This window comes from Harpia harpyja, chromosome 21 (genome assembly GCF_026419915.1).
Source record: "Harpia harpyja isolate bHarHar1 chromosome 21, bHarHar1 primary haplotype, whole genome shotgun sequence".
Classification (NCBI taxonomy): Eukaryota; Metazoa; Chordata; class Aves; order Accipitriformes; family Accipitridae; genus Harpia; species Harpia harpyja.
The window spans coordinates 4,692,506-4,716,567 of NC_068960.1; the positions used below are offsets into that span (position 1 = coordinate 4,692,506).

At 39.6% G+C, this 24,062-nt stretch overlaps 1 protein-coding gene across 4 annotated transcripts; it reads right to left on the reverse strand.

Moving 5' to 3' along the window:
- Nucleotides 1–344: 344 nt before the first annotated feature.
- On the reverse strand, nt 345–24,062 carry WIPI2 (WD repeat domain, phosphoinositide interacting 2). 4 transcript variants are annotated; one of them, XM_052772531.1, is made up of 12 exons: nt 23,794–24,062; nt 14,578–14,660; nt 9,732–9,901; nt 8,367–8,463; nt 7,662–7,759; nt 7,111–7,203; nt 6,256–6,326; nt 5,217–5,324; nt 4,291–4,455; nt 3,192–3,299; nt 1,891–1,988; nt 345–1,047 (listed from the first exon to the last, which is right to left on the reverse strand). In XM_052772531.1, exons 1-12 carry the CDS (start codon nt 23,865–23,867, stop codon nt 935–937), a joined length of 1,278 nt encoding a protein of 425 aa, XP_052628491.1. In that variant the 5' UTR covers nt 23,868–24,062; the 3' UTR covers nt 345–934. The 4 variants fall into 4 exon arrangements, with proteins under 4 accessions (XP_052628491.1, XP_052628490.1, XP_052628489.1 ...); XM_052772530.1 differs by having other exon boundaries at nt 1,858–1,988; XM_052772529.1 differs by lacking the exon at nt 23,794–24,062 and adding an exon at nt 17,790–17,947.

Sequence of the window (24,062 nt, forward strand, 5' to 3'; positions counted from 1 at the left end):
GACTTCCCTCCAGCCTGACAGATTCCTTGCTTTGGATAATTTAAAAAAAAGTATAAAAAAAGGTTATTGCTACTCTGCCAAGGAAATAAGACAATCTACAGGAGAGAAAGAAAGTGCATTCCAAGTCTTCTCTAAAAAAATCCACAAGCTTATCAGCCACTAGGGGCTGTAGACACCCCAGTACTAAAGGTGTACAAACAAGAGTCTCTAGCAATTCCTGCATTCTAGCTTTCTTCCTGCAGCAATTCCTTTTCTTCCCTGTAAAGGCACTTTCTATATTCTATATCCTTACGCAGGGAAACACTTCCAGTTTTCCAGCCCAACAAACAGAACAGTCCCACAAATACACAACATTCAGAAGGAATTTTAATTAACAAAATGGTCCAGGAAAGGGGAGGGAGAACCCAAAAAACCAGGCCATTGCATTTGAAAGGTTGCATGTCAGTCACTAGGTATGCCTGCAAGCCCATGCACAGGAAACCATTTGGACCTTTGTCAGTGCAGAACTAGTCTCAGCTTCCAGAACCACTTCTCTACTCCTTCCTTATATAAGCTAAATATTATATACATATATAAAAAAAATACAAACTTGAGTTTGTTATAAAGTGGCTTCTCTCTCTCCCCCTCCTATGCTTGCTTGGCACATGAACGCATGCAAAGCTAGTAGGCTCTGAGGGCTGCACAAACAGCAGGTTTTGGCAACAAAAAAATAAACACAGCTAAAATAGATAAGCAAGATTAAAAGCCACTGAATTGAAAACCATATATTTTTCCAATTGTATAGAATTAGAACTACAGCTACGACTTAAAACTGTAAGAGTCTGTCATCCTCTCTCCCAACTCATGTCAAAGTTCATAGCAGCATAACACGAGATTCCTCAAGAAACATCAAGCCAGTGTTCTCTGCTTCAGGAGTGAGTTCACAGGTCAAAGTTTAGTCCGTCCGAAGGATCATGGGAGGATGCTCACTGTCTTCATCCAATCTAAGTGAGTTGGTTTCATCTTCCAGGCAAACTCCACCCACGGCACCCAGGTCATCCGTATAGGCTGGAGAGAAAGGAACAAGTAGTTGGGGGATCAGCAGCACAAACTAAGGCTTGGATCTAAAGTGAATGATTGGAGCTGAAATACCAGACATTACTTGCAACAGTTTCACTGCTACCCTATGTTTGCTTTCATCATGATTGTGTTTCTCCAAGCCAAGTGCAGTTTATAATCAAAATTAAACTACTCTGCGTGGGCGCAACACGTACTTGTGCTTTGGGCAGGCTGATGTTCTTAATCTCCACCCATGCATTACAGCTGCAACTGCAGTCTTGAGGCTATACATGCAGACAGTCCTTCCTCTGCAGCTGAAGCACTGACCTGAGTGCCAAAGATGGTAGAAGCTCCACTCGAGCTGCAGCATTAAGCAAATTCTCATTCTCTCAACTTAACAGAGCAGCAAATCAGGCTAAAAGGTCACTGTTCCCATAAAGGAATGGTAAGTGCTCCTATCAACCTTGTTAAAAAAAAGGGGGGGGGCGGGGCTATAGTTCAGATACATTGCATGAGGTCTGGATGCAGGACTCCTGTACGAAATAGTTATGTTAGGGCATCTCTAGAACCATTTGGCAAGTGCTGCAACTATCACTAATCAACCACAATTCAAGACAAAGCTCTACGCAAAGTAGCAAAGATGACTGATCCATCTATAGGAGGCTACTGTACAAGTGCTCTTTTCCTACTGCTCACCAATGCTCCACATCACACCCACAGTTATGAGAAGCTCAGTGTCGAAGTAGACGAGCTCACAGCCATCTAGAGAGAAGCAATACGCAGAGGTGCTCTCTGCTCCATTTCCAGCCTTCTCCTTACCATGCCTTGTGGGTGAGGAAGGCACATATGTACCTTTAGTCACAGCAGCACTGTACGTCTGCGCTACCAACGGCCGGTCATGGGATGCAGACTCCAGAATTTCGTTGGCTGGCTCCATACTGCCATCAAGCCTACCAAGCAGAGAGAGGTTAGCTGGAGAGGTGATCTACCTGTGCATAATACAGCTTTAGTCGACAGCTACAGAAGAATATCTCATTAGATATGCAAGAATAATACATATATATATGTAACAGGAAGAACTTGGTCCCTCCATTCCAGAGGACTGTCAAGATGGCACTTGACAACATTTCATATTTAATACTGAAGATGCATCAGTGACATGCTTGCCTCTGACATGGCATCAGAATCTAAATCCTAGTAGTCGATGCTGTGAAAAAAAGACTCAAAACAAGAGCGCATGATTAAAAAAAAAACCACACAGTAACCATTCCAATCAGCAATATTACAGATTGTCTTTTGAGCTCTGTCCACAACATAAGTGGTTGCTTCATACACATATACTAGAAAACCCTATAGTGAAGGTATTAAAGTATTTCAGAGATTAAGAACTTGATAAAAACTTCCCTCTGAGACTTTATTTCATCTACAAGTGAAACCAGAGGTCATACCTTAAAATGATCAGATAAAGGTATGATTTTTGACCAGTATTATAGATTGACCAAAGCTGCAAACCTGAATTATCTTCACAAGTTATCAGCGGCTTTAATCCTATGATTGATCATGTAACTAATCCGACTATATTACCCTAGCTTTTCCTGCCAAACATTATTAAAAAAATAACAATGCTGGGTCGTATTTTCCTTAAGTGTTCTACAGCACTGCTACCGAACTTTAGTTGGCTGGCCTACATGCAATGAAGTTTAATAAGGACACTGGTAAAGACAGAATACAGAAAAATTCATAGGCCAGATTCCCCTCTGTGAAGTCAGAGCAACATCTCTTTCTCATCTCTGTAACCGCTTCATTTATTGATGAAAAGGATTGTGTCAGACGTTTCAAGCTCTTGTTTAAGTAACTCGACTCAAACTGCCAAGAGGAAACAGGATCATACAGCTAACAGCGATTGAACCTTCACTGCGATCGGACAGTGTTAAGTTTCTGCTGGTAAAACGGTGCTTAATGTAGTAGATACTAGGAAGGAAGGCGCAGGGGGATTCTGAAGTTACTCATTCATGTCAGAGGTCTGGAAAAAGATTAGTTTAAAGAAATGAGCTGTTCCAAGTTAGACTTTTGTACAACAGAACTAAGTTTAAGAACAAACTGGATTTTGTGAACAAATAAAATACAACAGTCCTCAGCTAATGTGGACTTACTTGTGCTGCTTCATTAGTGTGCACTCTCCTCCTTCTTGAGGATCTAGGTTGTACATGTAGAGATACCCATCAGCAGCTCCCACTAATAAACGAGGGATCTTCTGGATTCTAGAAAGGTTTAGGGGAGAGCAACAGATTAATAAGAACTTAAGAAAGCACACTCTCCTCCCCTCCCATGATTTTATGCCATTACTTCCCACACTCTTACTCGTAGACAGAGAACACTAAGTTAGACAGAGCACCTAGGAAAAAACTGTGTGTAAAAAAAGGTAAGGCATAACCACACTTCGGGGCTAATGGGATGCCACAGAAATTGAGCAACTTCTATATAACCCAGTAAAACAGATTCAGAAGTTACCACCCTGTTACCAAGCTTTGTGCAGCTCCAGAGACAAATATTCTAACAGGAAGTATTTACTTATTTCAGAAATGTTACAAGGCTTAACTATTCCTTAAAGGGTGCTTTGAGATCAGAGGAGTGGGAGTACAGACGTGAAGTCAATTTAGCATAAAAACTGTAAAACCCCCACAAAATAAGCTTACTACCGCTCAGCTTATTGCTTTGGTAGCTGTGCCAAATGGCACCTGCCTTTGGTGAAGACAGATTAAAGATTCTATTTACCCCTCAAAATTAACTTTAATGAATGCTATGCTGTTTCAGAGACAAGAACAACATGAACTTGCTTTCAAAGACATCTTTAATGGTTAGTCTGGATTGCCTAATTTTGCAATTCACTAACACAACACAGAGTATCACTCCCCATAGCACTAACGGAAGCAAATGCTGTAAGCCCATGGGTCTGTTCTCAACACTCTTCTTTCAAAATTAAAAGACATCTTTAAACAACACTTAGAAATAGTCTATTCTCATCCAAATAGTATGCCTTTTCCTCCTCCTCCTCTCATAGGACTGTGAGGTGTTAGCTCTAACACATTGCTCTTGAATGGGAAGAGGATTTGAAATGATTACAGGCGATCCATTGCTGTGTGTACTACCCGCTCTGCTGGAGAGGAGGTTATGTCCTACGGTGTCAGCCTCTCCATAGCCCAACGCGGCAATCCAGTGGGTGATGAGTGCAGGCTCAATTTCTTTACTCACGTGGCAAGTGCACAGATGTTTTTGTGCCCACAGAATGGCAGGCGGACTGTAGCAAAGGCTCTACCCTGGTTGAACATTTCTGTTACTTGAGAGGGCAGATAGCTTGTTGAGGCCATCAACACTTTTCCAAAGTAACCTGTCCAGGTTGTAGGCTCTTCCTGAGGTCTACAAATCAGGAGAAAAAAAGTGACTGACTTCGCTTTCACATTAGAAAGAAAGGTGTGTAAACACTTTTGAAACATTTTTCTAAGATATTAAGCAGCTATTTGTTTCTCTTCAGAAATAACTAACACCCCTGAGAACTCTAATGCACTCCATTTATGCTACAGGGCACAATGTATCCTACAGTACCCTCAACCTGTTATTTAAGCATGTTTGACTGTAAACTGATACTTCTGCTTATAAAACTGCATTTCCTAAGGTTCATTATACAAAAGCAAGATCTACCAGAAAGTGCTACACTTCCAAGATTTTATTCAACTGTCTATCACTAAGCAAATCATTGTTTCCAACAACTTCCGCAGAAATGCAAGTTAAGACTGTCCACTCAAATCACAAATAGGAACATTTTACAAGCTGATGCCCTTTAAAGCCCTATAGGCAGTTAGAAGGCATTGCTGAGATAGCTCTTCCCATATGGATGTGAGAAGAGGTGAAACACAAATGTAACTGAAAATATTACAACTGCTCCACATTCCTCTGCCAAAGATGGCCAATTTCTCTTCAGCAGAAATACCTTTTCTGTTCACCAGGAGAACAGTACAGAGCTCAGCTACAGTTGCTGATTCATAAGTGACTTCTTAAGCCCTTTACTTAACAGAAGTGTTCAAAAGAAGTCTGTCCACACTTTGGAGAACTCATCCTGTTGCGTATAATTTATTTTAAGGCCTTTTCCTTGAAAAATCTAAGGCAACTCTGAAACATACTTTTCTTTCACAGTCTCAAGTTTGAAGATATGCACCGTCTCTGTGTTACTGGATGCAGACAGAAACATGCCATCCATGCTGAAAGCCAACGAACAGATGCTCACACACCTAGGGGGCAAAAAAAAGGAAAAACAATGAAGCATTATTTTTGACATTCAGTACTGTACCAAATGGTGTAAGAAGAAAGCTAGTGTTAACTAACTCATGCGAATTGACTTAAATGAGAATATTACTTCTCCATTTTGGTAGGTAGGAGTCTTTCTGAACATTCACCACTAAAGAGCTCCATAATGTTCACACAAGCTGTACTGTGAGAGCTTGGAGGAACTGTGGCTGCATGGTAGACTCACCTGCTCTTCCTCTCCTGTCAGAGATTGCAGGTGACTCGCAATTAAGCTGGAGTATTTGGCTTAATTAATAATTAAGCAGATTTCTCAAGTCACCACTGCTTCGCAAATAAGAAAAAAAGAACATTTCCATAGTAAGTATTCTGAATGCTCTGATACCTTCTTAAAGCCCTTCAAGAGCAAGATCCCCATTAAAGATGTTCAACTCTGATGTACACCAGATATGGGGGGTTAATTAGTAACAATCTGAACTCAGTCTTACCTCTGTATAAAGTACAGTAGAACTAGAGTTGCTAGTTACCACAAATCATAGTACCATTTCACAATGGCTATCAATGATCACAGCACTAGCAGGATTTAGAAGAGAGAGAGATTATTAGATGTACTGCCTCCAATCGCCATTAAGAATACAATTTATCTTACAAAAGGTGACCCACTTTAAACAAGTTCCCTCACCAATAAATTTTTAAAAGGCAAGAGGGAGTACAGTTCTGACAGGGTTGATTTATGGAATAGCCAAGTCCAAAGGAGTGAAATTGGAAGACATTCAAGCTGAAACTGTTATAAGTGTACAGGCAGGGATGAATAAAGATGAAAACAGGCAAAAATCAGGATGCCAGCTCAATTGCAGAACATACTGGAGATCTACCATACGGAATGAGCTTCAGATAATTAGCCCAGTTGAACTTTACCTCTTCACTCCCCTTCGGAATTCAAAGAGTTTCTGTCCCTCTGGAATGGAAAACACTCTTATTACCGTCCCCTGTAAAGAAAAAAAAAAAATTATTTGTTTCACGTTCGTTCATTGTGTATTAGCTCTAGTGAGCAGAGTACAACTACAAGCAGCAAACCATTTTGCTGTTAACTTATTGCCGTTGATGCACACCACATACTAGCATGAAATATTTATGGAGCTTGTTCGTAGGATGTGTTTGAAGAGCAGAGAAACAACAAGAGGTGGGAGCTACTAATGTAGAGAACAAGCTATGCATCAAGAACAGCCCTTCTTATCATATTTGATCATGAAAACGACCACCCTAGATGAGTACCACAAGCACAGTCACCTGGATGTCTTTGTGTCTTTATCAGACGCAATCAGTTACACTTTTATATTCTAAGCTTATTACCCAAAGAGCAGAGGCTTCAGACTTTTTAGATGGACAATTTGTCATTGTGTGCCAAAGACTGGCAAGATACTTCTCTCTGTTCTGACTTTAGCCGTCTTGTTTTCATTAGGAAGACAGCATCAAGACAAGACAACTAATTTCTAGTAAGTATCCTGCACTAAAGGGAGAAACACTTAGAGGATTGCCCTGATTACAGCCAGATTAAAATGTATTTATTTAAATAACCTTATTATCCAACATTTCACAGCATGGAAATTGTGTCAAATATCATTAACAGTTCTTAACTTAGATTTGCCATTATAACTGTAAGCCTTTTTTGGCACTCGCGCATGGAATTCTGCATGCTTAAACTTACTTAAAATGCTTAGAAACAAATTTCATTTTTATCACTGTTGGCAAGTCAATAAAAAACCACCTTACCTTTTCTGATGCAGTGGCAAGTTTAGTACCACTTGCGTCAAATGCCAAAGCAGCCAAGGGACTATCATGAGCTGGGATCATATTAGCAGCTCTCTGCAGGAGTGAATCAATAAAGTATAACCTTAGTACAGTACAGGTTAAAAGCTACATGTTTGCAGCTTGAGACTGCATATTTAAGAGCATTCAAGGCAAATACGGGTCTTAAATATTGAAGCTGTTGTCCATAAAGTGTTTCAGTAATTGCTAAGTAAAAGTACATAAAATTATCACTGAAGCATGTGCATAGAGAGTACAAGCAGTAGGATACTTAAAAGACAATTAAAACAGAAATTACTTCACTTCGCTCCGCCCATTTGCCCAACTCTACTCAAATCTAATATTAGCGTCTGTGTTTTCTTTGCTGACGTTCTGCGAAGCCTAGCTATGAGAGATACTTCAAACTGATGTAGGGGAACCTAACTGAGTGTCTAGTAATTCCTCTCCAAGCGAGTTAAATCGTTTCCAAAAACTGCATCTTTAGAAGTGGAAACAGCATTCACAAAGATCCTTACCAGATTGATGGTGTCAAAGACTTGTACTTCTCCAATAGTTGCACTTCCTGGATAGGCCAGGTAGCAGTTATCATTATTTATTGATAAAGCGCACAACCCTAAAAGGGATGCAGAAACAGAATTAGAAAGAGGCAAATTCCAAGACTTATGCAGCAAAACTTTCTGATTCTGCATTTGAATATTACAAAGATAAATCAAGTTATCCTCACAAGGTATCAACAGAAACAGAACAAGGATGAGTAATCTCAGAGTCAGCCTGCAACATACTCAACTATTTAACGTAAGTTAAAATTTAATATAAAGTAGAAAAGGAAGAATACCAACAGAGCTACAGTAACTGATTAAGCAGTAGAATTTTCCATGTCTGCCATGACACCTAAAGGATTAACCTGATAAAGCCTTTAACCATACCAAGTGCTGGCAAAATCCAGTTTGTATCTCTACTACTTCTTTCTAACATTTCAACACATCCACTCTAGGAGACTAAAATACTGGGAAGATGCAGTTTAAGGCAGAGTCTGCTATTTGTTCTCAAAAAGCTCACCTGGATTAAATGGGTAGGCTTTAAGACAACACTCATGTATTTAATTTGTTACTTTTATTTGGAAGTGGAATTAACAATGCTACAGTTCCCTCTAGGAAACGTTGTACGTTGACACAGAATGCACTTTTCAGAGTTATGCTATCTTCTAACAACATACTTACCGGCAGGATTGGGAGGTGTCTCCCTGATTGTATGTAATACCTTCATGTCTCGTATGTTGTGTATATAAAGAGACTCTTCCAGGCATACTATCAGCCTCTAGACAGGGGAAAGAGGATGAAATGCTGATATCAAACTGGAGTTTACATTAATTTATCAATCCTAAAAAATTGTATCCAAAAAAGCAGTAGGTACCTTCCAATAGAGAAAAGGTTGTACCCACCTGATGGGAAGAAATAAGAGTCTGACAGAAGATACGCAAGTTACACCTCTTGACAAGGTTTCAACAGCGCAATACTACACTCGGTCACTTGAACTGACCAGTGCACTTGACTTTCCTCAACCATGCTAGTACAAATTGATTTAAATGAAAATTATTTACATTACTAGTTTAAGTCAGCAAGCCAGAAACCTTCATTTAAAGCTATTTTAATTCTTATTCTGTACCTGCCCTTATGTATTTCCCCCCCTCAAGAGGCCAATTCACATGTGGAAATAATTTTCTATTTTGGCTAAACAGAAAAAAAAGAGAAGACTTTTTTTAACCATTTATAGAGCCTATTACTTATAATCATTTGTGAGGGGCTTTTTTTTTTTTTTTTAAACTTTGATTAAATTCTTCAACATCTCATTTACACTTTCATAGACTACATCTGGATGACTAACAAGATGTTACTCATTTAATGCTACCTCACTATGCCAAAAATCAAATTAACCAGTGTTTCCCCTTACAGTTTTAAAGAGGAATCCCATCCTCCCACACCTGATCTTTGGGGGCAGGAACGGACACTAAGAAAATTTCCTCCTCCCAATGCCATTCTCTCTAATTTGAATGAAATGGTCGAAGACGGAGAAGTCTGTCTTTGCAGAAGAGCCTACTAATGATTTAGCAATACAGCAAACTATGGTTCCAGGTACTTAAGTCAAAAACTTCACCAGTTCAGTTGGTTGGGTTTTTTTTTTATTTTTTAAAAGAATTCAGCAAACTATATTTAAAAACATAAAAAGTGAATAGATAACAATTTTAAGTTTAGGCCTGAACAGAAATTGTCAGTTTCACATACTTCCATCATGAGATGATTCACACTGGGAGGGATCTCAGGAGGTCTCTAGTCCAACCTCCTACTCAAAGCATGCCCAGCTTACTCAGGGCATTTTCCTAAGTAAATACATAAACATAGAACCAAAAATACTTAACAAAATACGAGTACTGAGATGCCATACAGAAGCTACAATTGGAAAAGTACAAGTTAATTTCAAATAGCAATTCTGTCACCAAAGGAAGAGACATCAATCAGCAGAGGAAGTGCCAGAATAAGATCCACAACCCCTTCCCGTGTTTTCACCTAGTCAAAATTACTACTCACCTGTCTATTGAGTTTGACAGCCAAGATGGTGTTGGAGTAACTGTAGTTGCAAATCTCTGTCCCCTTCTTAAAGTGACAAACTTTCAGCTTGCGTGGAGCTTTAAGGCTAACTATGGCCACCAGACTACTGGAGAACAGCCTCTCCACAATGCACACATCTTCTGTGTCAGCTGAGGAATCACAATAATGAGGGAGAAATACAGAGGGAGATTTCAGGGAAGAAGAATGATGCACATCAACAGGAAATACTGCCTAAGAAAATACAGTTTAACACCACAAACATTCTGCCACAACAGCTCAGAGTCAAGGTGGGATGCAGGACAGGCTTTTAAAGCAGAAAATCTACATGGTGAATGCTGATTTACACCGATTTCCTCCCTGCTCCCCACCCCGAGGTGTCATACAAGTTTATGTTTCAGAGCAGAGTATCTACTCCCCCCCCGCCCCAAAATGAGAAATACAAAAAATGGCAAATTGTCAAATTCTGGAATTCTACAATCTTCTCTTATCTCTGTAGAAACCTAGGTAAGCAAAGGTTTTTGTTTGGGTTTTTTTGGTGTGCTTTTTGTTTTGCTTTTAGAGCTGTATTATGCATGGAAGGGTTTTTGATGACCAAAACCATTGGAGTTTCTGCACACCTCTCCATGAGGAAAGAAAGGTTATTGTACTCAAAGAAACTAGTAAACTCATTTGTTATAAGACTGCCTCAGCCACTGATTAGTATTTTTACACATACCATCTTTTACGTGACAGTCCCTAAAAACAATTGGTACAGGAATCACCAAAGCCCAGCATGTATGCATAGCCATAAAACAGCATTACTTATGTCAAGCGTTTACTATGGAAGCACTGGAGGCAAAGGAGGAACACAAGACACCATTCAAAATATGGGGAAGTCAGCAGGAAGGAAGAGAGTCCAGGATCTCCGGCAAAGAAACCCCTTCAGAGCATTCGGTTATAGTACAGTATTGGACCAAGCTGGTTAGGAGTCCAAGTCCCACCACCAGTTAACCTGGCATGTGTGCCTCCCCCTCCCATCCCCTGAAGCTCCCCTCCAAAAGCCCCAGAGACACAGTAGACATGGTTTTCACAGCAGGAGAAAGCTGGAGTTTTACCACTCTCTGCAGCTCTCCCACAGCTACCAGCTGCTACTGGCTACACCTGCCCTTCCACTGCAGAACTGAATCAAGACAAGCAACTTGAGCCTTTAGCCTTGATTCATCAAAACAACCAAATTTTTCAGAAGTCAGTATCTGGATTAGCTCAATGTTTAACACATTCCAAACTGTAAAACTGCCAGTAGAAAAAAAAAAACCAAAATCAAAAAACAAAAAAGCTTTTTTTCTGTAGGCTTCTGTTTTGGCCAAGAGGCACATTAAATAATTAATTGGCACTGTTCTCACCACCAATGACAGAAATTCCCTGAAAAACGTTCTGTCCAACATTCTCAGCATATGACAATGTCATCACTGTGTGACATGTCTGCTTTGAAAGTGCTTTTTCTGGGCAGTTATTTCAAGAAAAAGAACAGAAAATATTTAATGCTCTACATTCTTTTGAGGGAGAGAGAAAAGTAGCCTTCTTATGGAAGAGGAGCAGGTTTATGCTAAGCATTTTCAGTATTCTTTGCAACATAATTGACTTTTATCTAAATCTCGTATTTAATATGGTACTTTTCCAGAGAAGAGAAAACAGCTCGCAGAGGCTTTGAAAATTCAATTTCCTCAAGCAACAGGGGATAATGCACTTTAGCAACGACTTTGTTTTCAAGGAATTGTTGCCCATTTTCCTGATGCCACACACAACACATGAAAAAGATATTCAAAAATCTGCTTCAATAAATTTACACATAGACTTTCAAATGCAGAGGTCCATGTTCCTTGAATCAGACTAGTAACAGAAAAGATTCTCAAATATTTTACAGCATAGGTTTTCAGGTTTCTATCTAAGCCTGGAGTCCTTCATGATGATGGCATCCTTTTACAAGAGTCAGAAGACCAGCACCCAGGTGACCCAAACCCCACAATCTGACTGCTCCCTGCTCCGGGGCAAGCACAGCTTCTTTCCCCATTCAGGGGCAACTGTGTTAAGACACAGCTTCTGGGATTTATTACTCTCCCAGGCAGGCAAAACTGGTATTTCAGAGGAGGAACAGCAGCACAGATTCAGATGGAAAAAGTGCTGTCCTATGCTGCGCTGGTGGGAAGCGTAGGCAGCAGGGAAGGCACACAGGGAAGAGCACTATCAAGAACTAAGCAGTCACAGACAGAATAAAAAACTTTCAACAAGGAAAACGCTTCAAAGGTATAGACAATCCTTCAGTCTCACCGTAAAAAGATTTGCTATAATACAGATAGTTACCTTTAGAGAAAAGCTTTGTGATGGGCTTTTAATTAAATTCACTTTAAAAATACAGGATGCACCTCTGTTCCTTTGTCTTCTCCTAACAGGAAGAAGTGATAAAATCTCTTCACAGCTGCCAAGTCATGTATGCTTCCTAACAAGCAACCATTCAAGTAGAGTACCAGGCTATACTGCACATCCTACATTCAGCTGACCTGAATTAATCATATGTTTAGAAGCACTAGTTAAGTCCTATAGCAATGCTGTTAATGACAGGGTTTTTTCTATTTTTCTATACACTACACAAGTGAGCATTGCCAGAAACTCAGATTCAAAATACAGTATGAACATAAAGAAGAACTGCAAGACGGTTTAAGTATCAGCAGTGAGGGGAGAACAAGCAAATACATAACAAGAGCAAATACATAACAAGATTACAGTTTCATAAACACAAGCATGTAGCATCACAGACAAGAGCTGGTTAGAACCAGCTAGATTATGATCAGCCATGCTTTTTATTCCATTTTTAATCCAAGAACATGAAGCATGTTATAAGCATTCATTAAGCCTTAAAGCACCCTTCAACCTAATACTTATTTTTACAGGGGGTCAACTGAGCAGGGAGTTAGGCGATTTGTACAGAATCACAGTAGAAGTCAGTGATGGGAGCAGACAAAGAAACCTCCCATTCCTTTCAGTTGTTCTCTCAAACACAAGACAGCTGGGGCACATTCTGTAGTTTACTTTAGACACCTACACAAGAACTGGCAGATCAAATATTACAGAAGAGAGGGAGGGGTCCTTAAAAGTGCTCACTCAAAACAACACAAAGTCTTAGACCCACTTAAACTAAATTGGGAGGCAGGAGGCACACGTCTGGGAGGCCTCAAGCTACCTTTCCCTGCAGAAAGGAGGCACCCAATACACCGGAAGCCCTCCAACCAGTTATTAAGTTTTAAACAGGCATGGTTTGCAAGCCCAAGACTGAAAATTATTTAACTGCAATCACAAAATGAAGATCTCAAATATTTCGATCTGCTGCAGACATTGCATGCCCTACGAGCAAAGGTCAGGACAGGCTGGCTTACACAGCTCAAACCTTCCCATTTTCTACTAAATGTTACCTCACACTCTGTGCTCTGTATTTACAGACTTAACACTCATGGAAGAAAGCTTACAATATCGAAGAGGTTAAGCCAATACAGGCATCCCAGAACAGTCTGAAGACAAGACTGGAATCAGCAGGTTTAAATTCTAATCCCAGCTTCTTTATCAGTTTATTGCAATATTGTGAGCAAGGCACTTTATCCAATTTGTAATTTTTCTTTCAAGGACTACCTTGAAGAAGCAGTCCTGCAAAGTTCAGTTCAGTCTCTCTCAGTGTGTTTATTCAGTGTCTCGTGTAACAGGAGTCATCTTCACCGAGTCTCCTGGGTTGATATCAGGCCAGATACTGTAAGTGCCTAACATACTACTGAGGTCAGGTACATAAACTCAACAGCATAAAATGGAATTCAAGCCACCGATTAACCAGTACAACCAGACCATGACTCAAACAGGCAGGTGTAGCTGCAACACAGTTTAACCTGACCACAGGTGCCTAATTTGAACCTCAGAATTACTTCTCTCCATTGACTGTATACAGAATCAGGCTGTCACCACAGATAATAGGTGATCTGAATCACACACCATCTTCAAACTTAAGATGCCACAGGGTCAGTTCACTTAGGGTATGGAGTCTGAAGACGAGTCTGTTGTGTAGCATGGTACATCAGGATCCTAGTATAAATGCTGACATCATAGCTACTGGTACCATCTGTTCACATGGAGTTTACAAGCAAGCAAGGATACTCATGCATAGCGCTCATTTTACTTATTAGCACCTCAAAAAAGGGAAGTCTACGAACTGCTGGTAAAACAGGGGTTACCACTTCTCCCCCACACCTCCCTCCATTTCATCTCATATCCTACTCAACTGTGACCAGCATTGAGAAGTTATGGGAATTTGGATTATTCACCCTTTTGGATGAGTAAACCTGCAGCTATCACGTTAAAAATTATTTTTCCAACAGCAAATATCAGGATTAAAGAAAAAGATAATCAAGGCTTTGTTTTCTTATTTGATAAAGGTATATTAGTGGTTGCCTGCCTCAATAGCCAGCATAAAGACCCAAAAGACACTCTCCCACACCAGTAAATTCTCTTTTTTTTAATGCCCAGCTGCTACACAACCTGGCTATTGGACATAAAATTAGAAAAGCAAAGAGTTCTCCTCATAGCTATTACCAAATTTCACAAAATACCAGCTAAATTTAAATACAGAACACTGATATATAGTTTTACCCTGCCAGCAATCATTTTGTATTTATGTGATATTTCATCAGATACTTAAGGTTCCTCTTATGTCAATTTCAAACAACCTGTGAAAAAATGAAACATGTCTTATTCTTCCCAAATTCAGCCAACTGAGGGGATAAAAAAAAGAAAAAAAGAAGATACTCACTGCATTCATAGATCTGCTCTAATTTGTCCACAGAAGAAAGAGAGAAGAATTTGTAGCCTGATTTACTGCCAACTGCAAGGGATCTGAAAAAGAAACAAGCCAGTTAAGAACATAAACTAAATCAGCTGTGATTACCCTTGGACAGATTCCTACCCTATTCTAAAACTCCAGTTGGGTTAGCTCAGTACAAAGAGCAATAAAAAGCTTGACCGAAAAAGCCACGATAGACACAGATAGCTTCCTCAACTCTGAAAAGGCCAAATAGCTTCAGAATTACCCCAGGTGTGGAATCCTGCTTCACATTTTATGAAATGAGAGTTCACAGCTTAATGTAAGCCTACTGCCCAATTCATATTGGTGATTCCTCCACACAAACTAAAAGCTTTAGCGTGGAAGAAAGATGATGACTTGAATAATGTAATGCAAACCAATTACATCATTGCCTCATCATTAGAGGTGACCTCCAAGACCTTTTAAACTGAGCTGTCTGGGGATTTTTTGCTTTTGATACTGTAACCTTCCCCAACCACCCCAAAAGAGCTTTCATATTAAAAAAAAAAAAAAAGGAATTAAAGACTGCCAACTCTAATTTTCTCTGGTTTTATTTGATGACATTCTAGCACCTCCAAAGAACATTGTTAGGTCTCAGTCTTACAAATACTCATGCCGAATCTTTGATCAGAGGAGCCCTCTTAAAAATCCTAGTCACTGATGTTAAACAGATTTTAACAATAGTAGAACATTAAAAAGTGACTACAAACCCTTCTTTCCTCCATTAGTCAATTTTCACACTTAGCTCACAGACCATTTAATTGCTTTTCCAGTCAGACTCAAAGACAGGTCTTAAATTTTAAGCTAGAAAAACCTTTAGGCTTGTCTTGCAGGTCTTTACATATCAAGGCAGCAGAAAATGGCACATTCTTATTTTCCCCTCCCCATGCAGAGGATGATTTTATGCCACAGAATAAGAAAATTAACAGTCAATACAGTTGTGCAGAAATGTATTAGTATGCTTATAGTTCATATATTTCTTACTGCCAGGACACATGGAGAAAGACTAATTAAATTCCAATAAAATGTATTTTGATATGCCAAACTGTGGCAAGTCATTCAATACAAGGCTCAAACCCCAACGCTGCCAGTCAGCCTGCCAAAATGCCCTTCTGAACTCAGCAAGAGGATTCTCTATAATTCAGATGCACTAACAATTAGCTCTGCATTTAGAACACAATACAGATTCCTAGATTTCTTGCTCTTTCCGCATTTTCCTCTCATGGCTCCAAAGTGAGCCCTTTTTAAATTTCAAGGTACTCAGAAGATTAAAAATTGTTCCTCAAATGGCTTGCCCTCTGAAATTAAGATCCCAAGCTATAAAATCAACTTCTGTATGATGGTATGACCTTCTCTTCTACAAAAAAGTACAACTGGCACAGTCTGGCTAAGAAATTATATTTGAGAAGGTTTAAACCTTCAAATTAAAATATGCACCATCCAGGCAAGAGAAGTAAACCTCCTCAGATTCAATAACCAAGATATGAAAAAAGCATATTAGGCTTAGAGACAAAGAAGCAACCATAAAACAAATTTTTGTTGCTGCTCCTCTAAGTCACCTTAGAAATAGTGAATTTAATTTTACTTCAGACAAAATCGGTATGTTCAGCAGACTATATCTGATTAGTTGCCAAAGACGCTTCAGTGTTTTTCCTCAACTACTTTTGTACAACTCAATGAAAATCCAAATTCTGTGAAAAAAATATGAAACTGTAATTTGGGGGAAAAAAAAAAAAAGTAATGAGTTAGCTTTTCCTAGATCATCTACTGCTTCCCTCAAAAGAAAGTTTAACAAAAGAATGACATTAAAACTGTCACTTCACAAAGGTAAACAAGCACTCAGTTGAGTTAAAAATAAATGGAGTCACAAGACTCCTTGCAATATAAACGATCTACAAAAGACATAGGATGATTTCCTCACAAAGAATTCCACAAAGCAGCTATTTGTGCGTGTATTACTAGGCAGAATTGATTCCTGTATCGTACTTGCAGCTTTAAATACAGAATATTGCTGTATCTATGTCTTACTGACAGTATCACTGAAACCAGCAAGGAAGCCCATTTTTCTTGTCCTACCAACTACCTATACCTCATTTAAACAAGCTTTAGACAACAGCGAAAGCAAGCTGCATACACGATAAAAATCATTAGACTGAGTAGAAGCCAAAATGAAGATGCACAGAACGGACCTTTCCATCCATGGCAACTGCTTTTTGTTATTTCTTTCGGGATCAAGGTGATGAAGTCACAAATCATTTGCTTACACAGAACAGTTCCACTCGGTATAATTAAACCTGTTTCAGTATACAAGTGTAACTGCAGAACAACCCATTTTTCTTCTAGAACAGCATTCTTGGTTTTGGAGGGATTGAGTTTGTTTTGGTTTTCTTTTTTTCTTTTTTTTTTTTAAATGTACTCTCAAATTACTTCTTATGAAACTATTGGAAAAAGGCTTTTTATATGTAATAAGAGAACTCACTAGGCTGTTATACCAGCATAATCATAATGATTTAAATCCCCCATCTTCCCCCGCACTGATATTACACTTAAGCCCTTAAGACACCTGATAGCTATCTAAATGACCAAATCCACAAAACAAGTATCAAGCCAAAATTACCTCGCCTCCAAAAAAACGTGCAACCATACGGGGAAGAAATATGATCAATAAGCCATTCAGCTATTGCTCAAATAGACAGTGGCCAACAAGAAGCTACTGTAGTTTATCAGCAGCTCTTTTTTACAACATGGGTGTTATGCTTTATTATCACCAATTTTCAGAAGCTGATGAGACTGAAATTGAAAATAAAATAAATACAAAAAAATTGCCTTTTTTCTAACATTATGCTACACACAGGTGTTTTTTTAGCTTTATTATGTGTAGCCTCTATTACACACCTTAGACTGTAGACTTTGAGCTATTCCATCAACAAGGTTGTCTACTCAGTACAAAATTACCAATATAGCCATGATTTATGAAACTGTGTTTACCCACTTTTTTCAAAGATAATACTGTAGTCTGATTCAAGACTACATAAATCTTGAGAGTATTTTCAAGAGCAGCTGTCATAAATAATTAAAACTAACCTCATCAAGCAAACAGTGTTATGAGATCTTTCACATACTCATTTCAAGATGCTGACATTCTCTCTAAGTGCACTCACCTAGAGTGGGAAATCAGCTGGTTCAATCTCTCTGGCTCTTTAGAAACAAGTTTTTCAGATGGGTTAGAATCACATAGGTTTTCTCTTACTTCTTTAATATACACACAGAAGGAAGAAAACCAGTTTTTCCCCTTCCATATCATAGAGGACCTTAACTATTAATCAGAAATATTCTACATTAATCAGAAAGATCCTACTAAGGGCAGCTCTCTCAAAGATTAAAATCAATTGCAGCTGCAGTATAAACACAACTCCATAAGTCATTACTATTTTAAAAAACTGGTTAATTAAACCTACTTTCATTATGATACAGTCACATTATACTAATGCTCCACCTCATTTCAAAACCAATGTAAATTTCCAAAGACAAAACATTTTGTGAACAAAGGCGTATGATGAAAAGGGGGAAAATAATAATAATAATAAAACAAAAATCAGTGAAATGACATAAGAAAAGAATTACTAAGGAAACTTACTTTGCTTTATTACTAAGGAAACTTACTTTGCTTTATTTCCCCCTCCCAAATGTCTGCTGAAACCAAAGTCGTAACATCTCACAAACATGTCTTAATAGAAGGGTCAAGAATGTCATTATTTTGGACAAGAGCTAGATATAGAAACTCATACGTTCAACAGATTTGTCAGCAACACTCTGACAACCCACAGGAGATTTTCCCATTGTTCTTCCATTCAAAGAAAACCAACACAAACTTAAATCTGCTACAGCTAAAGGAGACCAGACTTGCTCATCACTTAACATGCAGCAATAGGCTGGGACAGCAGAAAGTTCATAATCCAAGTAAACATCACTACTCTCAGGCCAAATTCCCATCCAAATTGTCACACACTGAGGAACAGTTCATCCAGCAAGCCCACCTCCGCTGCTATCTCCACTGCAACAACAGCAAGTAACACAACATACGATTGCTTCTCTCAGCTATCTTCCCTGAGCATGAGCTACGTGACTGCTCCTTCCTTCCTTTTTTTAATTTACTTTAAAGCGTCCTTGGAATAAAGAGCTCTCCTGTCCTCAAGGATCATGGGTGAATGACACCTGAACCTAGGAGAAACAAAGGCAGAGGAGTGAATGCTCAGCGCCTAACTCTTGTTCCTTTCACCACAAGCAGTTTACTACAGATATCCAAACATCACATAGTAAGGGAACTAGAATACAACTTCTGCAACATGAGGCATGCTATACAATTTTAGAGCTACAAGCATTTGCTCAGAACATAGAATGAAATTGACTTATTTGGGAAAAAAAGGGCAGAATTAAATCAGAAAGAACAGATATATGGACTGATACCTGTCACATGTAGCTCCAAACATAAATGAAAGCAGAGACTAAGGAAGACCTTGCAAATAAGGCATACACCAGTGTTTTCATTAGAAGTCCAAATGAAAGGCTTCCTTTTGTCCTTTCATCAGGAGTCTATTTTCAAAACTACAGCAACTATTTTGTTTCCAAGTGCTGTCACGTGATTACTTATTTTTAAAAAAGGCAACTAAAACTTCTCTACAGTCTGTTGACTTGCATTATTTCACAAGCAGGTTCTTTGGGGTTTTTTTCTTTGGTGTTTTGTTGTTTGTTTGTTTTTTCTTTTTTTTTGTAAATTGAGTCTGAACACCATATAAGTTAATTTTTAAGTTCTTCCAAAGGCATTTCTCTGGGAATATTTGTGTTACAACTTAAAGACTGAAACTTTTACCTATTTTATAGATACATATAAGCTTTGAGATCTTGAAGTTATGCTTTGCTTAAAAAGTTATGAACTTCTATTACATTACCCATTTCCCTTATGAGTTTTAAAGCTTTTATGAGTTTGTGAGGTGAGTTTAATTTTTCATAAATGCATCCATGCTCAGTTTTAGTAGTTATCCCAGAAGCAATACAAACAGCAGTCAGGTTTAAACGGTTCTTCTTACCAAATATATATCACTAAAGATCTCCAGCTGCTAAAACATACCTAGCACTGAGATCACCCACAAGCTTCTACTGCATGGTTTTGCTAGGATACCTGAATTCTGATCGGTTACTTCACTTTCATCTGCAAGCTGGAGCTTCTGCCTCTCAATCAGAGAATGCCAGTCATGCTGAGTTGTGCAATGATTGATTCACTGGGGAAAAGGGCTAGGTCCAAAACAAGCACACTAACATCTTCTGAAAATTACCTTCTGCATATTTTTTACTTAATGAAAACATATTATATCAAAGAGAAGCCACAAACCAACCGCTTCTGCCGCATTATAGGTAGAGTGTTTTCAGGCAGAGTTCCAGTCCCAGCCAATAATTCAAAACTCTCATGTAAATAAAGCTTAGGGCAATATGGAATAAAGAGGCAAGACAACACTTGCAATAACATAGATACTATTCCAAGAGACAATGTTACTACATACAGGACCCATGAATGAACACTAAAAAAAGTGTGGGAAAAACAAACAACTAAAAGCAAGACAGAGGATATCTGCATCAGTCACCAGGGGCTGCAACAAGTGGGAAAAGCAACAGCAACTTTTATGTTGCCAACATTCTTCAAACTACCAGCAATGCGATTTCCCAAGACTAAAAGCCATCATGAAGCTCATCCCCTTCCTACAAGAGACAATAATTAATTACCAACCCTTCATAAAGTCTAGGAAAAGTTAGCCTGACACCTATTTTTACCAGCAACAACTACCATCTTTTTCCTAATACAAGGCAATTGGCTCTGCTGTCTAGGTAAGCAAGACATATTTGAGCATGAGTGGAACTGACACCTTGTTCAGTTGAAGGTAAAAGCTTTAATTCTAATAACAACAATGCGCCCATGTCATTTATTTTCCAGCTTTGTCTGTCAGCAATTTTTCTAATTACTGAAGCACACCTTAAAACATGATGCGAGCTCTACTGACTGTGAAGATGTAAACAAAGCTTGTCTTTCATATACTGGCTGAAAGAATATGCATTTGTTTACCTTGCCCGTCTGGAGAAGGACTCCAGTTACTTGTAATATAAGTTGAAAATAAGCAAGCTTTCCAAGGCCCAGCATGAGAAAGTGTAATTCATTCCTACTAAGTTTTTTTCAGCTCTTCTCACCCGGTAAACGGTGATCTTCCACATATATAGAATAACATACTAATAAACCCAGAGAGTTGACTTCTTGTTTCTCTATTCAAACAAGAAACTAAGAGAAATCACAAGTAGGGAAAAATTAAAAAAAAAAACAACCCAAACAAAAAACAGCCAACCCCCAAAAACCCCAAACACTTCAGTTTAAAGAACTTATACAACCACTAAATTCTACTCAGTTTAAGAACTAGAATGTAACTTGGTTATTTGGGTCACTTACCACATCAGACAAGTGTTTTACGAAGAAGCTGCGCTGCTCGCAGACATCTGCAAAACTTGTTTTATACTTACTACTTTTCTTAGAGAGGTGTCTTTGAGACATTATTAGAAAGAAGGGATACTTACTCAACATCATCCAGCCATCTCATTTGTCTCAAAGTAAGTGGCCTTTTAAATTATTCTCACGATTTTGAGACAAGAATATGAAACAGGAGCCTTTTTATATTTATGTCATTTCTATAGTAGACGTGGCACTTCGGGACATGGCTGAGTGGTGGACTTGGCAGTGTTAGGTTTACGCTGCACTCGATCTTAAGAGTCTTTTCCAACCTAAACAATTCTGTGATTGTATAATGGATATCTGAAAATGCAAAAATATTCAAAAATGACGCAAAAGACCTAGTAATCCAATACTTTGAATTGCAAAGATATATGGGCCAGGTCTGGATCACATAAAAAGATACATCACCAAAATTCTCATCAGCTAATCTCAAGGTGCTTTACACATATAAATAATATTAAAAAAAATTAATCTACCTGCACAATGGACATTAGCATGCTGAATACCAAAAAAAAAAAAATCAGCTATAGCACAGAAACTGAAGAATACTTTTTGGATATTTAGAAAAACAAAATAGGAAAAGTAGTGAAGTAGCATACACAGTTGAGGAAAGAAATCATTAGACAGTTGTCGTCCGCCCCCCCCCCCCCCCCCCCCAAACTCAAAGTTAAAAAGGAATCACACTTTACTCTTCCTGGAAGAAAGATTCCAAGGTGTACAAGCCAAAGAAGACCTAGATAAGCTTATATTACATTTGCTATCTTTTTATTTCTGTCTTGGGTTTGTTATCAAGTCAAGCCTGCAGCTCTCTTGTTCAAAAGAAGTTTTTTGACACAACTCAGTGATCTTTAAATGTATACAGCTCTCCACAAAGCTAAGCTGCAACTGAAAACAGGCAGTTGCTTTAAGGAAGGAGAAATACTAATGCTTTTAGATCACCAACGTTGGACAGCACAGTTTAACTTTAAAAACTTATATAATGACCTTTATAAACTGCGAAAGAAAGAGGTGACAGATTTCCTAGTTATTGTGACTTGTTTTATCCAGTAATAGGTAAAAAATGGATGGTATTGGAGCAAAACATGGGCATGTTTTATATGCACAATGACAGAGCAAGCTCTGTATGGTACTTGATGAAAACACGTGAAAAGTAGGAGCAGAAGTCTTTGGCTTGAATCCATATACAGATAATGATTTACTTACTAATACATAGAAGAATACTGCTCCCCCCCCATCATTTATCATAAGTTATTTACTGTTAAAGTCTCTCATCTCAAGTCTATCCAGCTCCACTTGTTCACCTCTTCACCCCCAACAAAACCTACAAAAGCAAACAGAGTATTTCCTTCTGTCATGTGACCTTTCTCCTCAATCTTGGCAGTCACCATAAAAAAAAAAAAAATCTTCTCGCCTTCACAATTCCCATGTGCTACAGTACATGCTGAAGACAGTCAGAGATCTCTCTTGTAAGGACAAGATATCATTGCTCGTAAAACGAACAAATAAACTGTTAAAAGAAAAAAACACCACTGCACACGTGGATTACGCTCTGTGATGCCAACCTGAGATCATTTCCTCTTACTCACTTCCTAAAACAAAACTCCTCCTTTCTCAAGCACAAGTTCTTTCGGTTATTGCTCCCCAGTTTCATCTCTTAGGTATTTCAGACAGTCGAATCCTTCTTTAAAGGATCTTTAGTGCTCCAATTCCAACTACTAGGGATTTCTTAAATTGAAAAATATTACTTTTTCATACCCCATATAAAAATTATTATGCATTAATCCAAATATGCTGCAGCAGTTAAATAATTTGCAAGATGTGCAGCATGAACCACCTGACTGTTTCTAGAATTGAAACACGAATAAGTACAACTTCAAGGACTACATGAGAAAGGCCTCTTTTTCAAAATCAAAACCAAAAGAAGCATGGGATCATAAAAATACTTCTAAGCCTAAGGCATACTGCTTCAACACTGACAGCAAGTGAAAATAAAAAAGCCTTATGAAAAGATAGCTATAACAAGCTTTCAGATAAAGTCTTTGCACCTCCTGGAAGACTTGGGTCTTCACGTTATCTCAGGCCCTCCTCAAAGCTGGGCATCAGGAAGCAGAAGCAGCCCTCCCTCCCTTTCCCAACGCAACAACGAGCAATGCCTCACAAGTACCAGAAACAAAACCTCCCCAGGTTGTTGACCTGGGGGAGGGAGAAGGCGATATGCTGCAACCACAGCTCAAGCAGCCCATTAGCCCTCCGCTGCGTGTCCCTACGAGGGCAGCCTCACACCCTGCAGCTCCGCACACGAGCCGGGGCGGGGGGGGGTGGCTGTGGTGGGGTTGTTTCCACCCCTCCTCGCTGCAGGGAGGAGGGGGACCTCGGCCCCACTCCGTGGCAGAGAGGCCAGAGCCTGCAGCGGGGCTCCCTGTCATGGGAAGGGGGGGCACCAGGGAAGGGGGGACCCCGCCACGCCCCCCCCCCCCAACAGCCAGGCCTCCTCAGCGTCCCCCGGCCGCAGCCCCCCCTCAGGAGCCCCCTCCCCACGCCCGGCCGCGTCCCCCCCCCCCAAGTTCAGGCCGGGCTCTCCCCCCCCCACCTCAGGCCGGGCGCCGCCCCCTTACGTGTTGTCCTGGTTGAAGTTGGCGAAGAGCAGATGGCCGCTGCCGGCGTCGCCGCTCTGACTGGCCAAATTCATGGCGGGATGACCCTCGCCACCCCCGTCCGGCGGGGGCAGGGGAGGGCTGGGGAGGGGTAAACGCCTCCAGCAGGCAGAACACCTCAACCCCGGCGACCCCGGCCCCCACCGCGGACCCGCGGCCTCCTCATCCCCGCCGGCCCCTTGTTTACGCTGCGGGCGGCGGAGCGGCCCCGCGCCTGCGCCGACCCGCCC